The sequence below is a fragment of the Falco naumanni genome, chromosome 9 (assembly GCF_017639655.2).
Source record: "Falco naumanni isolate bFalNau1 chromosome 9, bFalNau1.pat, whole genome shotgun sequence".
Taxonomy (NCBI): Eukaryota; Metazoa; Chordata; class Aves; order Falconiformes; family Falconidae; genus Falco; species Falco naumanni.
The window spans coordinates 13709247-13724100 of NC_054062.1; the positions used below are offsets into that span (position 1 = coordinate 13709247).

The 14854-nt window shown below is 40.9% G+C and overlaps 1 protein-coding gene across 4 annotated transcripts in view; it reads right to left on the reverse strand.

Annotated features, from left to right (window-relative positions):
• Positions 1 to 14854, reverse strand: part of GBF1 (golgi brefeldin A resistant guanine nucleotide exchange factor 1) — a 109868-nt gene that overhangs the window by 28916 nt on the left and 66098 nt on the right. For all 4 annotated transcript variants that reach the window (XM_040606266.1, XM_040606264.1, XM_040606265.1 and 1 more), the window contains exons 5-9: positions 10951 to 11069; positions 10234 to 10342; positions 9811 to 9871; positions 8106 to 8160; positions 1344 to 1479 (exon numbers count right to left, since the gene is read on the reverse strand). In XM_040606266.1, coding sequence (XP_040462200.1) covers positions 1344 to 1479; positions 8106 to 8160; positions 9811 to 9871; positions 10234 to 10342; positions 10951 to 11069 — 480 coding nt within the window. The remainder of the gene's footprint in view (positions 1 to 1343; positions 1480 to 8105; positions 8161 to 9810; positions 9872 to 10233; positions 10343 to 10950; positions 11070 to 14854) is intronic.

Here is a 14854-nt window from a genome sequence, read left to right on the forward strand (position 1 = left end):
AATTTAATACCTATTTGAAAACTTAAACATTAACAATGGTTTATGTAGAGATAAGTTCTCATCTAGATAGATGTTCTGAGTTATATGCAATTTGATTGCATTTATTTTCACCATTCATGCCATTGTGTAGAAACACACTTGGGATCGTTCCTGCTACACTGAATAGTTTCCTGTGACAGAACAAATGTCAGAACTAGGTATTTTACATAGCTATTGTTTCTATTTTCCTCTCTGCTTCCTTTCGCTGTTCATGCTTATTTCTCAGCCGCCAAAACGTAGAGCACACAAGACAGTGTCCTTTGCAGCCGGAGGGACTCATTTAACCAGAGGAGAGGTTAAAACCAGTTGTAACTACTTAGTCTCCTCCTACACCTACATAACAACAGGATATGGAAACTCCCCAACGTTATATTCTTGAGCTTGCAGCACTAGTCACATACTGTATCACTTCTGCAGGCTGAATCAAAGCACGTGGAAAAGGAGTTGTGTGCATACCCGTTAATTTCCTGCGCACAACCCCCTTTCAGGTAATTTTGCTGTTCTCTCTACTTCTTCCCCTACATAACTCTTCATGCCTTCTTACCATATCAAGGCCTCTACTCTTCCCATAACAGTTGTAAGCTGTAAGTATGTACCCCATATTTCCCTGTCCCTTAATGAGTGTGGCCTTTTATTCAAACTTCATGGACTGTAAGTGCACTTTCAGTCTTCACATCTGTAGCGAGAGATCCATTCATTCATCCATCCATCCTTGATGCTTAGGTTTCCACACATCTCTCAGTTTTACCTGTGTATTTTCCCCAGTCACACTTTGCTCCTCCCTCATTACCACCACACTCATACCCTTTGGTGCACCCTTCAGGAACACAGGAAAGAATACGTCACTTAAGTCAGCAATCTCCTGTTGCAGGAAACCTTCTCCCCAGCTCCATTACTCTTAACTCTCCTCTTGCCAGGGCTCTTGTTCTCAGTCTCTTCCATGTACCTGCTGCACCCTCCAACTCCTCTGTACCACATGGCTGCCCATAACCAGCCACCTCTCCAGGTCCTCATTCCCTTTTAGTACACACCACCCCTGTAAGGCACACTGAAGGCAGAGAAATGCTCTCAAGTTAGCCACAGAACCATGCTTTTCTCCATCAGTATGTATTCCATCTTCTTCAAATTCTTTCTCCTGGACCTGAAAACCTATGATATGTTTTATTGCTATAGTCACTGAGAAGTAATATTAAAAAAACCCAACATCTAATGCAAAACATGTTAAGAGAAAGAAAATTAGGACAGATTCCAAAAAAGCTCTTGAACAAATGCTTTCTAGTCTCTGGAAACAGATTTCAGCTTACCTGTGGTGTTACTAGCATTGGCTGCTGGTTGTTCTGTTCCAGCAGAGACCTTAGTAACATGGCGAGGTGGTCTGGGTGATCTCTTCTGCTTTTTCCATTTTGATGATTCGCTCATTCCTCCAGCTCTCATTTTCAACTGAAAACAAATAATCATTAAGAATATCAATATAGCAAAACCATATAGCACAATCTGTTACATAAGCCAACCCACAAAGGCTGTCTCAAACACTCAAAGTCAGGCAACAGCACTTGAATATATCACACAATCAGCACCTCAAAATCATGCAAACCAGCCCCTGACTCCCCTCATGCTAGCCAATACTCCATGCCTGAATCAAGGGACAAATTACTAGAGTTACTCTTCTATAATACATACTTATCAGTTGAATTATCACAAGGCTCCCTCTTCCCTATCAATAGCTCCCAGCTTTGTATCAGGATAAAGAATTCTTAGACCTACAGGCACATCTCAAATCTCTTTGGTTTTGCCAGTGTTTCCAGACTTGTAGAGGACATCAATTAAAGAATATAAGCAAGTGTTAGTTAGGTTTGACATTCAATTAAAATTTAACCATCTATACATGAAGGCTGAGAATGAAGCCTGAGCACCCTGTCCCACACAGCAGTCTGCAGCTCTGTCACCTATCTCTTGCCTCAGTTTACTCTTCATCTTTGTAGCAATGCCATGCTCACTTTCCTCCAGGTATCTTTCACCGTTAACAAGTGTTTCTCTTAACACTTCACTCACTCCTGGTGCACAACACGTTGTAAATATCACCCTAGTGGTTTAGAAACAAACTATATTCTGCTTTCACCTGCCTTCTGCTATTACTCCTCTTCAGATTTAAACTAACCTAACCCTTGACATGCTTCTTGACCAGGATCCTACCTCTAGTTCTCATACAGATCTTTGATTGGCAAACAAGAACCACAGCCTGCATGGTACTTGCTGCAGTATGCTGTTACTGCAAACACACACAGATGCTCCAGAACTTCCTAAAAACAATACAACACTTAGCCACATGGACAATGGTAACAGCTTCCTTCTAAAGGAAGTTCCTCTAAGAGCAGGACTGCCCTTACGCTTGGTTTGGTAGCTGCAGTCAGCTTTCCTGATGCTGTCAGACCTCTTCAATTTGGGGTGAAAATGTAACCACTGATCAGCTACCCTCCATGTAGTGGAAACCATTCAGCAAGTCTCAGTACCAGTCCCTACTTGGTACTCTTCTTTGTAAATTTGTCATGGTTAAGTTGTATTTCAGGCTGTAATATTCCTTATTTTTTATATCCCTAGCATCAGACTTAAATTGTCTTCAAGACAGCTATATTCTTTAGTCTCTTCCTTTTTCTGCAATTTGCCTCCTTCCAGCTACTACTCTTCTTAAACGCCAATAAACCCTCTAGGTTCCACTACTGTTTTTCCATCTCTTTCCCTTTTCCAGCTACAATTCTAAATCACTGTACATGGCTTGTAATTTTTCTCATTTAAACAAAGCTTGTGAAAATGTTATGTCCCAGTGCAGTAAACCATTTGTGTAACTTTTCTTTGCACCACAAATTCTATTTGCTTGATGACTAATCCCCAAGTTTTAGCTATGCTATAGTTTCCTTGAGCTTGTTAATTAAACGGATACAGAATTACTTTGCTCCTTTTTATTTCTTCCAAATTTTGCAGCAAGAATCTCCTTCTAAATCACAGCTTCTGACAAACATTATGTGACAAGCACACAGCTAAAAATAAAATTTTCTAGATTTCAAAATGTTTTAAAATGCTTATGGACCAAATCCTTTCATGTAAAGATTGCCAGCTCTCTCATCTTTCCTATTCACTGCTTCACAGGGCTATATAAAAAAACATATTATCTTCCATTCTTGCGAATTCCCAATGCTTCATTAGTTTCTGTTTCCATTTTAAAAATGTCTCTGAGCCTTAATTATTACCAATAAGTTTTATTCATTAAAGGCTTAAGCTTCTAATTAGACCAGGTAGTCTTACTTTACCTACAAACAATTCTAGAAATAGCCATATTTATTTTTCTCTCCCTTTTCAGTAACTTATAAAACTTGAAGACTTACAGTTCATTGTACCAAACTATTTAATGTAGGAAGGAATACCTGAAAGCACTTTGTTCTAAACCCAAGAAAGTCTGTTTCACATAAATTCAAAGTAACAGATTTGCTTCTAGCTACTATATCCTGTTGCACTATTTTGACAGGTAAAAAGTTACTTGCTAACAAAAATTGAGGCAGGGGGTGGGGGGTGGCAGGGTGCAGAATTGGATCAGCAAAATGGAGCCAAGATACTGCTATGAGCTAGCCATGACCCTCCTCAGTCATGCTCCTGAGGAACAGGTAACTTGTGAACCATCCTATCAGAAGGTTCAAGCTGTCAATTTACTACTTCTGATCTCCCCCTTTCACACAACACCAAATGCCATCTCAGTTCAACACCAGTCCTTTTGAAAAGGCACTTTTTCTCAGACACAATATTGATTTTTCAGTGATTGTCCTGTGTTTGTATTAAATCCAAGATTCCTCTTCTTGAGGTTCGGAAGACATATGCCCATCTGTCATCATTTTGACAAACCTCTGCCACCTTTCAGAGACCGAGTCAAAACAGCTTCAGATGGATGGGATACCATTTAGTCAGGCAAGCAAAAAGGCTCAGTTGATTTTTGAAGAATCTCAAACATTTAATTGAAGTATAAAGAATCCCAAAAAGAATCTAAGGTGGTTTTTGTTTGGTTGGTTTGTTTTGGGTTTTTTTGACAATTTAACAGACAGGTGAGATTATCCAGTAAGTCTTTTCCACCTCATACCATCCAGTATTTCACATTCTACACAAACAGGTATCCTTCTATTAGAATTACTACTAGGATTACCTAGGACTACCTCCCATAATCATCCTCTCTCCTTCCCCTTTTTAAATTTTGCTATGTCCTATAAATAAGGGATAGTAAACTACAATGACAATTGCATAGCTTAAAAAAAATATTGCAGAAGCAAACTGAAATGCTTAATAGAAATGTTTCACCGGTATCAAGGGTCTATATGTTGCTTTAACAAACAAACTCTGAGTTTGGGAATTCTAAAACAATACATGTATCAAAGGACAGCAAAGTAACATTTTTCGTTCTGTATTTTGTATTGAATTAAAAGGTAAGAATTGCATGACATCTTGTTTTTTATGTTAGTAAAAAAATGTAAAAAACTTGCACAGTTTGTCTTTTGACTAAAGGAACTATTTCTAATGTTTCTTTTTATCTTCAATACCAAGGCATTTCCCAATTTTGCTAGAAAGTTTGGCTGCATGTTAACAGGCTGATAACTTTAAACCTAAGGTTGCCTTCTTGACTAAATGCTGCAGGTAAATAGCATTTAATAGATCATTAAAATATCCTGAATTTTAAACATAATCTAAAACTCTCCTTCCCTCTCCAATGCTCAGTGATATTATAGTTGCATTAGCCTTCCAATCATCAATGTCCTTCAGATTATATTAAGCTTGTACTTCCCGCAGCAAAAGCACTTGAAGTTAGTACTTAAAAACCATTCTTTAGAAATCAGAGAGGGAGCTCAGAGCTACTGTTCGTTCATCTTGGAACTCAGTACAGATTCTGTCACATTTATCTGAGTTACCTTTGCATAAAGACAGGTGTAGACAAAATTGTAGAAGAAAAAAAATTACAAGACTCTAAATGCTTCCTTTGATAGATGAGGTTTTAACAATAAAACTCCAGCTAAGGTCCAGGAAATTGAAGAAAAATGTACTACTGCAAGATTCTTTTTAAAGGGTCCATGAGATCTCATTTTTCTACAAGCCACCTTACCTGTACTCGTTTGTTTTTCCATAAGATACTGTAAGCCTCAAGAGAAAAGGGCAGGGGCCAATGATTAGTAACTAAAGTGATTATACTAAAACATGAGCTCATTCTAGATGCAGCACGGAACTGGTCAGCACACCAAGTAGCGTTCAAGACACAAAAGCATGCAGAGAGAACGCAGTCCACGATCCAAGTCCTGGAGATACCGATGCAGTCCAGTCATCTCTCACTTACCTACCTGCCTGTACTGCAACAACTCAGTTTATCTCGTGAAACATTATTATGCATCTTAGGCAACTATGAACATAATCCGCCCCCAGAATCTGTGACAACTCAGATTTAGGTTCCTCCTGACTCCCACCGCAGAATCCAATGTTTAACAGCACGACTTTCTACTGCTAAAGTAAACAATTCTTAGTTGTCTTCTGTGTAACTGCATAACTCTGCAAGTCTTCAGCCACTGTCCTTCCACCAAACTCTCCTGACCACAGACACAGGACAAAAGAATGGCAAATGCATCTCTAAATGTTCTGTTCAGCTCCTTTTGAACCAAACAGCATTAATGGCAGACAAGAACTAAAGCTACATTAAGTTTATGAACCAACACAGAAAACTGAGAAGGGTCCCACCTAAGTTGCTTTCTCAGGGTTTCTATGATCGGTCCCACAACCAATGATGTGCAGGCCTACAGTACTAGTTTAGAAGTATTTTCTAGGGGAACTAGCAGGGACTGACAAATTTCACAATTCAGTTTGGCTCCACTAATCCCTCATTAACAAACACTGTGCTGGGAACCATATTTACTTTCAGTAGAAACATGGCCAAAGATGCTGAAAACATACAGCAGCCTCCTTTCAAAAAGGCTTTAGAGAACATTGAACTCTGTGGCCCTGTACCAAGTAACAAAACTTGGAGGTTCGCCTTCAAGTAAAGCTGTTTAAGGCATGCTGGGTCAGGAGACTCCTCAGGTATGCTGCTACTTCCATAACAAAGATCGACAGCTAGGACACACAACACTTGAGCCTTCAGAGAGCAATCTATATTTTTTATGTTTCTTTTCATTTTTTCACTGTCATAGAGGACTCAAACCTTGCCATTGCCCTCCCCACTGCTTTCTTCAGAGGATGCCACAATGGTGTCTTAGGTGGGACTCACCAAGACACTGAACACTGCAGTAAAACGAGGGTCTCTCCCTCCCAAGCCCGCCCCAGCTGCAGCCACAACAGCGCAAAGCAAACGCTGCATGCATTGCCCCCAAAAGCCATGCTGTGTCAAATGAGTGGAGGGAGGTTTGCTGCACACAATTAACTATCTCTCAGGTGGTGTCCACAAGAGAAGAAAGAGGAGAGTAAAGTAAGAAGGGAGAAGGGAGAGAGAGACCTTCAGGTTCTTAAAGAGCAATACCCTCTCTAATTGGTTCAGGGCTTTGGGCTGTTCCCCACTACTTAGCTCCAGTTTGTTGAGGAGACATGAAGAAATCTGTGAAAGATAGGTAAATGCATGGTTTAAACAAAGCAAAATAAACCCAAAGAGCAGAATAACCTGGCAGAGTGCAAGGCTGCAGGACAGACTCCTGGCATGCACAGCAAAGGGACAGTACAAGGTAACTGCACAGATCAGACACAAGAGAGCAACACTCAACCAAGCTGGGAGCAGCCATCGCTTGATAAGGGTAGTCTTCCTAAATTCAAATTCACTTCCACTTTACACATTCTGTACACTGACCCTGACAAATTCTGATAACTGCAGTATATTAACCTGATCTCTTTTAGCTTTCCTTAGACCAGCCTACCATCATCACAAATCTTGCCACTTCTCTCCCACAGCCACAGCAAGGGAAACAAGGAGTCGTTAGGTTACTACACAAGAAGTAAAGCCCCAAGCTAGTTTTAGATTTCTAAAAGTAAGCATTCAGTCTCTCAAGACACTGGCTCTGAAATGTACATTTACCCAATGTTGCAACTTTCCTCAACTCATTAAAAATACAGAGTGGAAGTTATAACACTATAAACAGTATTTTCAGTGTAAGTTCAAAGGTGGTTATTTCTTCTCTAGTATTCTTCTTCCCATCCTGTTGCTCTTAACAGTAGAATGCTGTATCTTTACTGAAATTCTTTATATGGAGTATAAAGAATATATATATATAAGTATATAAATACAGAGAAAGTTCCTCAAGTGGACCTCCCTCCACCTAAGAAATAATTACATTAATAATCATGTAAGGTCACATTTATGGTATTCGTCATACTGAATCCAGCTGCTAAAAACCCACTGTATAGAGGGAGATGGTGCTGTTGAACAAACCCGGACCTTCCACCCTCAGGAAACTGTGCAGTTAAAAAAAAGGAAGAAAAAGAACAGTGTACTTTGATTTGGCTACCAACAGAGATGGCACTGCCCATGTGAAGTAAGGTTTTTCCTACAGAATGCTGCCCCTTCTAGAAGACACCAAAGCTTTTTCTACAATAGCCCAATTTCATAACGCTTTCATGCTGTTTCACCAGCCTCAAAAACTTCCCATTCTGCATAGGGAGAACTGGACAAACACATCCCGAGAGCTCAGTATTAGACGTAGCAAATGAAGGAAGAGAAGAAAGAAGCTGGAGAGAGAGCAGAAGACAGCAAATGATCAGATGATATCACCATCAGGTCCCATTAACTTGCTGGGGTTTTCTAGCCCACAGCAGCTGATGGCTGTTCCCAGACTTCAGACCGGCTCACTTAGGCAGCAGTATCATTAACAAGATTCACTGCTGGACTATGAGGGCTTAATCCCACAGAATTAATGAAGCTATGTCCATTTATGCAGTTAAACATGCTCTTTCAGTGAACTAGGGACTTGCAGGAATGAAGAAACACAACTGTGAAAACAAACAATATAGAGATAAGTGCAAGCCCAAGACAAGAGCAGAACAGCCAACACAGTGCTGAGTCTTACCTTCTTCATGTTCGTTCCCATGTAGCTTTTAGGCTCTTCTTTAAACTGAGGCAACCTGAAAGACAAAGAAGAAGCCAAAATACATAAGCTTTCTTAAGTTAACAAGAAGAGGAAAAAGTAGACTGGTCTTTCCAGTCATGCTACAGATACTAGAAAAACAGAATTAGGTTTTCTCTGCAAAAAGAGATGCTCTTAGTTTCTTTTCCTGCAAAAATCTGTGAAAAAACACCCAAATACAGATGAGAGGTGCTTTGCATGCTATTACCGTTAATGGCAGTTTTGCCATATTGATTTTCTTTATTAATGGTCATGTAAGTACAATTTCTTTTCTTTCAGTGTATGTTTTCAGCGGCAGACTAATTAGATTGGTTCAAAACAGGTTTCTCTGATGCTGCTGAAAACAGCTGCTGAGCCAGAGTGTCAACCACATCAGGACTCTTGCAGCGTACATGTTATTACTAGTCATGGCAACTCTTTTCATTAACTTTGTGGAAACCCCAGCAGTTATCCTCTATTCTGTATCATGAAAACATAATTATGGTGCACATTAGATCTCAGTTTAAGCTGAATGGTTTGAGCTAAACAGTCCCTGTCTCAGAAGTAAAGCAAGTAGACTGCTCATGCCTGTGCTACCAAATGACAAATCCGTACAGCTCTACGACTCCACACACCCTGCTCTCTCTTCCGTTCCTTTACTACAGTTCTATCTGCTTGCTGAAGGGATAAAAGCCTTGCAGCACAGCTTTGGCCGTTTCTTTTTCTGGAAAGCAAGATGGCCAAACCACCCCTGCAGTTTCTGTCTTTGCCTTGCTTCTCCATCCCAACGTCCACAGCACAGATGGTGGCGGTGGTGTTTCCAAGTCTCATCACGAAGGACAGAGGAGAGGATACACAGTAAGGAATGAATAAGCACTAAGCAAAATTCGCATATGCATTTGGAGAAAAAGTAATGTGATCTCTCCTTTTTGGAGACATTGAGCCTGACTCTGCCCCACATTCATCACACAGAGGAGGAAAAAACTGAGATCCTGCTGGAACTGAAGGTGACAATGGGAAACAAGAAATACTTTACAAGAGTTGTGTTTCACAAGCTGTCAGTTTTACTACAATCCTTTCCCACTAAACATATTTCTCTATCTGCACATTTCCTTTTTACACTACCCTGAGAAAGTCTATGATTACTTTCATATCTGGAGAAACAATTTTGAAGTTAAACAACTTACTTGAGTAATCTTAATTACTCTGAAGGGTGCTGAAAAGGGCAGAACATTTGTCCAAGACATATGATCTCAACAGTTCTCATTGATATGTGAGGTCAAAGCTCTCAGCTTGAAATCAACATGTGGCTATCCAATACCATTTATATTCTCTCTCCTGAAGAGAGCTATAATTTTTAGAGGTGGGTTTGTGGTTTTTTTGAGTGAAGTTTGCATTCTCTGCTCTCAAAATGGTTCCCTATCCTAAAGCTCTTCATTACTTGGCTGTCCATCTCCCCTCAAAGGACACTCAACCTTCCCTACCTCTGTCTCCCTGCAGTCTGACAGGGTCAGCCCAAGAGAAAAGTGCCAAATCCTTCATCCCCTTCCACCTCTAAATAATGACCATTTTGGATGATTTTTCTGAGGGCTCTTAAGTGGAAGTGTGGAATCTTTCTGTCCTTAGAGGGCCATCTCAGCAATGCTGAGGCAAACACAAGCAGGTTTACCTTGTGAAGAGCAGCTGCACCATGTCGACCAGAGTGTGCTCTGCAGATTTTCTCAATAACTCTGCGAAGACAAAAACAAATAACACAGGTGTCATTACTCAGTGTGATATTATCAAGAGGATTCTTCAAGCAGACTCCCCTCCGAGCCTTGTTTACAGAGATTACGGCAAATTTATTAAAACCAGCTCCAACACCGCATTACTGCAAATGGGCATAAATCACAAGGTGGCGCCACAAAGCTGGGGAAAAAGCAGTCAAAAGTTGTACAGTGAACTCCTAACGAATTTTCCATGAACTTGTAGAAAGACACAGTAACACAAATAAAGTTCAGCAGCTTTCCATGGCTGCATGTTCTACAACAGAACTAGTTAATGCTCAGGAAACCGGATCATTTCTTCACTGCAGAAGTACGAACAAACCTACCACTGAGCCTCATTTCAAAGCATATGCGGAAACAGGACTGCATGATCTCACACACAGATTCATTGGTGAGGTGGGCTCCCACTGGAGTGAGCAGCAAGGTCCTCAGAACCTGCAAAGAACAGCACACACGTCCCATAGTACAATGACACTTGCATGCATTTCCAAGAGAAGGCTGGCTTCCTCAAGGAGAACTGCCATGAGCAGAAAACCTTAGGGTCTTCCAGGAGCCCTTTCAAACTGAATGCTGTGCTCAAGAAGCAGAGTAGGAGACAATAATGATCTCATGACCTACTTCTCAAAGAGGCCTGATAAGCTACCCTGTATTTAAATTCACTAACTAGGTATCTGCTCAAAAGTACATAGACCGAAGAGGTTTCTAGTTTATAGGTTTGTCTCTACAAAGAATTTTTCTCAGAAGTAAGTTTGAGAGCTCTGTATAATTTACCCATCACTAACACAGACCATGCACAAGGTAGGATTATTAGCAACACCACGTTATCAAGCCCTTAAATTAAAAAGCATTTCATTTAAGCTTTTAATTATTTTCATTTGGAAAAGCTTTTACCACAGTATATAAGCCATCTGTTTAAAAATAAAGTCTGTCACTAAGCTGCTACAGAGTCAAACCACTGCTCCCTCCTCTTCATCTCCACGTAACAGGATATGTTCCACAACGGGCAATGACCATTATGGTAATTACCATTTCTCTCTGCTTACCTGTAGGATTTTCATCAAGACAACCTCATCGCTCGCATGATCCGTGCCCACAAATCGGGCATGCGTGACCGCGTCTGCCATGTTCTCCATCCCCTCTGCTGTGCCCTCATGGCTGGGATCTGAGTAACAGAATAAAAACATATGACAGGGAAAGCTACCTACAGCCTACCACCTCTGTGGGGAGACATCTACACAGAGATACTCTGTTGCCATCTGCTTCCTCAATTTATGTGACTAGGAGTGAGCTGACCCTAAAAGAGAGAAACTCACCTGCTAGTTACAGTTTCTAAATCCAGGAGCTTTCAGAAAGACTTGTTATCAAGAGTCTATCTACATTTGCAAAAACATGTAACCTAACAAAGAAAAGAATTGCAATTCAGTTGTTACTGGCTCTGTAGGTTTTTAGATGTTAATTTGTAAGACTCCTGCCCCACTCCCTGCAATACAGCACAATCAGCTGATAAATGCATTCAGTTCCTCCTTGGGAACAAGAGAAAACAGCTCTTAAACACAAGGAACCTCAAATTTACTCCCATGAGGAGAAAATGCCAAACAGGTTCCACTAGATTGCGAAGGAAAAATTGTCTCTTGTTCTACATCCCTCCCAAGGAATAAGAGCTGGGGAAGGAATGGACCAGTAGCTTTCCCCAGAGAAAACAGTCGACAGACACAATCACAGTTTGAATATCAGAGTTGCAGGCCTCTCACTTCAATCATTCATCAAGGCTCCTTCTCTCCATTTCAGTCTTTTGTAGCTACAAACAATAGTGCAGTTGAGAGAATGTTTAGGACACGATTGTTGCTAGTAACCATATCTTGTGCCATATTACAGTGGCTTCAGAAAAGCTGCCTCCGGCTTTGATTTCATTCTCACTTAAACAATACGGCACTGGGCAAGAATCTTGTTACCTTCCTACCTAAACAGTCATTAGGAAAGAAAGGAGACAACCTAAACACTAGCTAATACCTCATTAATTGGCAATGGGGCCTCTTGAACTCCAGCAAGAATGAAGCTTAAAGAGGAACCAAGCAAGACCTTGTACACTCTGCAGAGAAGCTTTGCGAACTCCATCTTTGACTCCAGTTGTGTTCATGCCTAGCAGGAGCTAAGCCCTCGGCATTTAAAGAAAGTTGCCCTTCTAGTGGACCAAGGAGAGCAGCCTCCACCATGCTGCAGGGATACTGAAGGGCTGCAGGATAAGAAACTTCTCATAGTTGCACAAAACTGAAATTACATCAGCGTACCTCAGAATCCCATAAGTCTGCACAGGGACAGCACTTTGCCATCTCTTACACATCCCTATTAAGAACAGAGCTTGCCTACTTTTGACATAATTGTGTCACACATCCACAAACACACAAAAACTCTTACATAGTTGAGAGGGAGTTCCTCTCCTGGTTTGCCAGTCAAACCTCACTGAGCTATCAAGGAGTCTGTTCTATGATCCATCGGTCATTTTTTACCTGCTTCAGCAGCAGCACTCAACAGGATACTAAACTCTGATACTGGAAAGCATTAGGTAAGAGGCTTGGCTGTCAAAGACAGTTCTCTGTGTACCTATGATAATGGCTTATAATCCAGTTAGAAGCCACCACTCTTCTACCAGAGGCAATAAAGTCAGCCGTATGTTGGTGCCCCGCGCACTCTTATTCACAAATGGAAATAATAGCTTAAACCACCAGTGGTGATGCAGGATCATTCTAAATCGCCTCAATTAAAGCAGGCGAAGACCAGTGGTGTTACAATGCCAGCATCCACATTAGCATTACTGTTAACCAACCTCCACAACTACAGTGGAAAGCAGTTAAGCAGGCATTGAAAGGAAAAAGCCACTTGCTGCAGAAAAGGCTCCCATGGGCAGAACAGACAGATTCACTTCACTGTCACCTCTCCCAGTAGATGTGCGCTGCTCTAGATGTAGGTATACGTTTAGTCATAGTTATGGATAAACAGTCTGTGTGAAAAGGAAATGCAAGCAAGTTGTATATATGCTTCTAACAGATCTATAACTACCGCTTTGCTGTTCCAGCCCCTACCTTCAACACTAATAAACACACCTCTCTCCCAGCAGACATCATGGCTGACTACTTCAGTTCTGGCTCCCTGGAACAGCTCTACAAATTCAGGTCAATTTAGAAAGTCTCTTGAGTTCAATTAAAAGCACAGATACTTCTACTTTGCAGAAACAAGATACAGAAAAGATCAACCCGCTTCCTTGTTCCCTTGTGAGAAAACAGTACAGAAAGATTTGTCAATGCCTGCTCAGAATCACTAACAAAAATAAGTTTGTGTAAAGCAAATGATCAGTTTGACAATTGCCACCTACAATACAAAGACATGGCTACCCCATCTAGGCATACACATTTCATATGTTGTGTACTTTCACAACAGGCAGACAAAAGAACAATCCGAAAGCAGAAAATCCAAGCGCTCAACCATCAGGGAAATCCAGGAAGGCCAGAAGCCTGCCCGGTAACACCTTTAATGGAACTAAAATAAATCACCAAGGAGACAGAAGAGGTAGAGCAGGGAACTTTAACACTCCCCAAACAGCAAGTCCCCTCGCTGGAAGCTGAGCAACAGCTACTCACTTACAGATAATGTTATTTTCAGAAACACCAGGGAAAATTAACTTTAGAAACAGAGCCAGAAGCTACTGTGGGTACATGGTGATAATAAGAAGAGCACATACCTTTTCTGAGGAAAACACAAAAAATAAAATTCTGAAATTCAGCCATTAGTCTTCCTATAGCTAAGGCTTGAGCTCATCAAAAAGGCTGACAGCTAGATGGCTAGCGCAAAACTGCTAAGTAAGGAGATAACTAATCTGAGCGATGAAAATCAATGGAGTTTAGTATTGTCACACAGTTTTCTTGTACTTTAAAAATTACTATGTAATTTAGTGACTAACTTTTGAAACAGCAGTACTTATTTCAGAGCAGAGGAGAAGCTCTGTAAGGCTAACTATTCGTACTAAAACACAAGTGTGGTGGATATCAAGTCACTTTAACTGAGCTGTGACTGCACACTGTGCCATTAGTGAACTGCTACATGTAACAATTTCAGAACAGATCTTTGCAACTCAGACTACTGGAGAAAAGAAGTCTCAAAAGCTACTCAAGAATTACTCTTTTTTAACTGGTTTTAAAACATACCCCTCAGCAATACTGGCCTGAAAAGCAGACAGATAACCACCTGCTGACATGTGACACATTAAGAAAAACAGTGAGAAGGCACGAGGATTAGCGATTAAATGCTTTGGAAATAGGAAAAGGAAGCCATTTTAAACAAGGATAGTTACAGAGGAGTGTTTGGTCCTTTCACTGCCCACTGGTTTTCAACCAAGCCCGTACAGCAAAAGGCATCCACTCACAGGACACAGCTAATGACACTTTTGAAAAAAGTGCTGGTTTCACCTGTCAATTACGCAGCCCTAAAATGCACCACAAATACCAGCCACACTGAAATTTTCCCACTGTGGTTGTGCCAGAGTCTTTCCTTGTTCTGTACAGTTTGAAATGGATTTGTATATTAAGGATGGTTTTAAGCTTTTCCTATCTTTAGGCAAACAGTCTTTAGACTACCTTTAGTCTTACATTACAAAGAGAAATATATGACCAAAAAGCTTTAATTTAACAACACAACCCTAGCCAGATGTTCAGCCAGCACCACTAATCCCAGCCTCACTGGTATCTGGAGCAGCACAAAGGATAAGGCCGCTGTGAATGTCACCTGAAGCAGCACGGGAGGTCTTAGATTACAGGTTCTACTCTGCAACAAAAGCCAGGCAGAGGTCTGTTCCACTGTCTGCTACAAAGACAAGCTCATCAACAGTCACAGGGATGTGCCCTTGCTGAATGGCCTAATTAATATTCCAAATAACAAGTAGCTAGAGAATGGCTA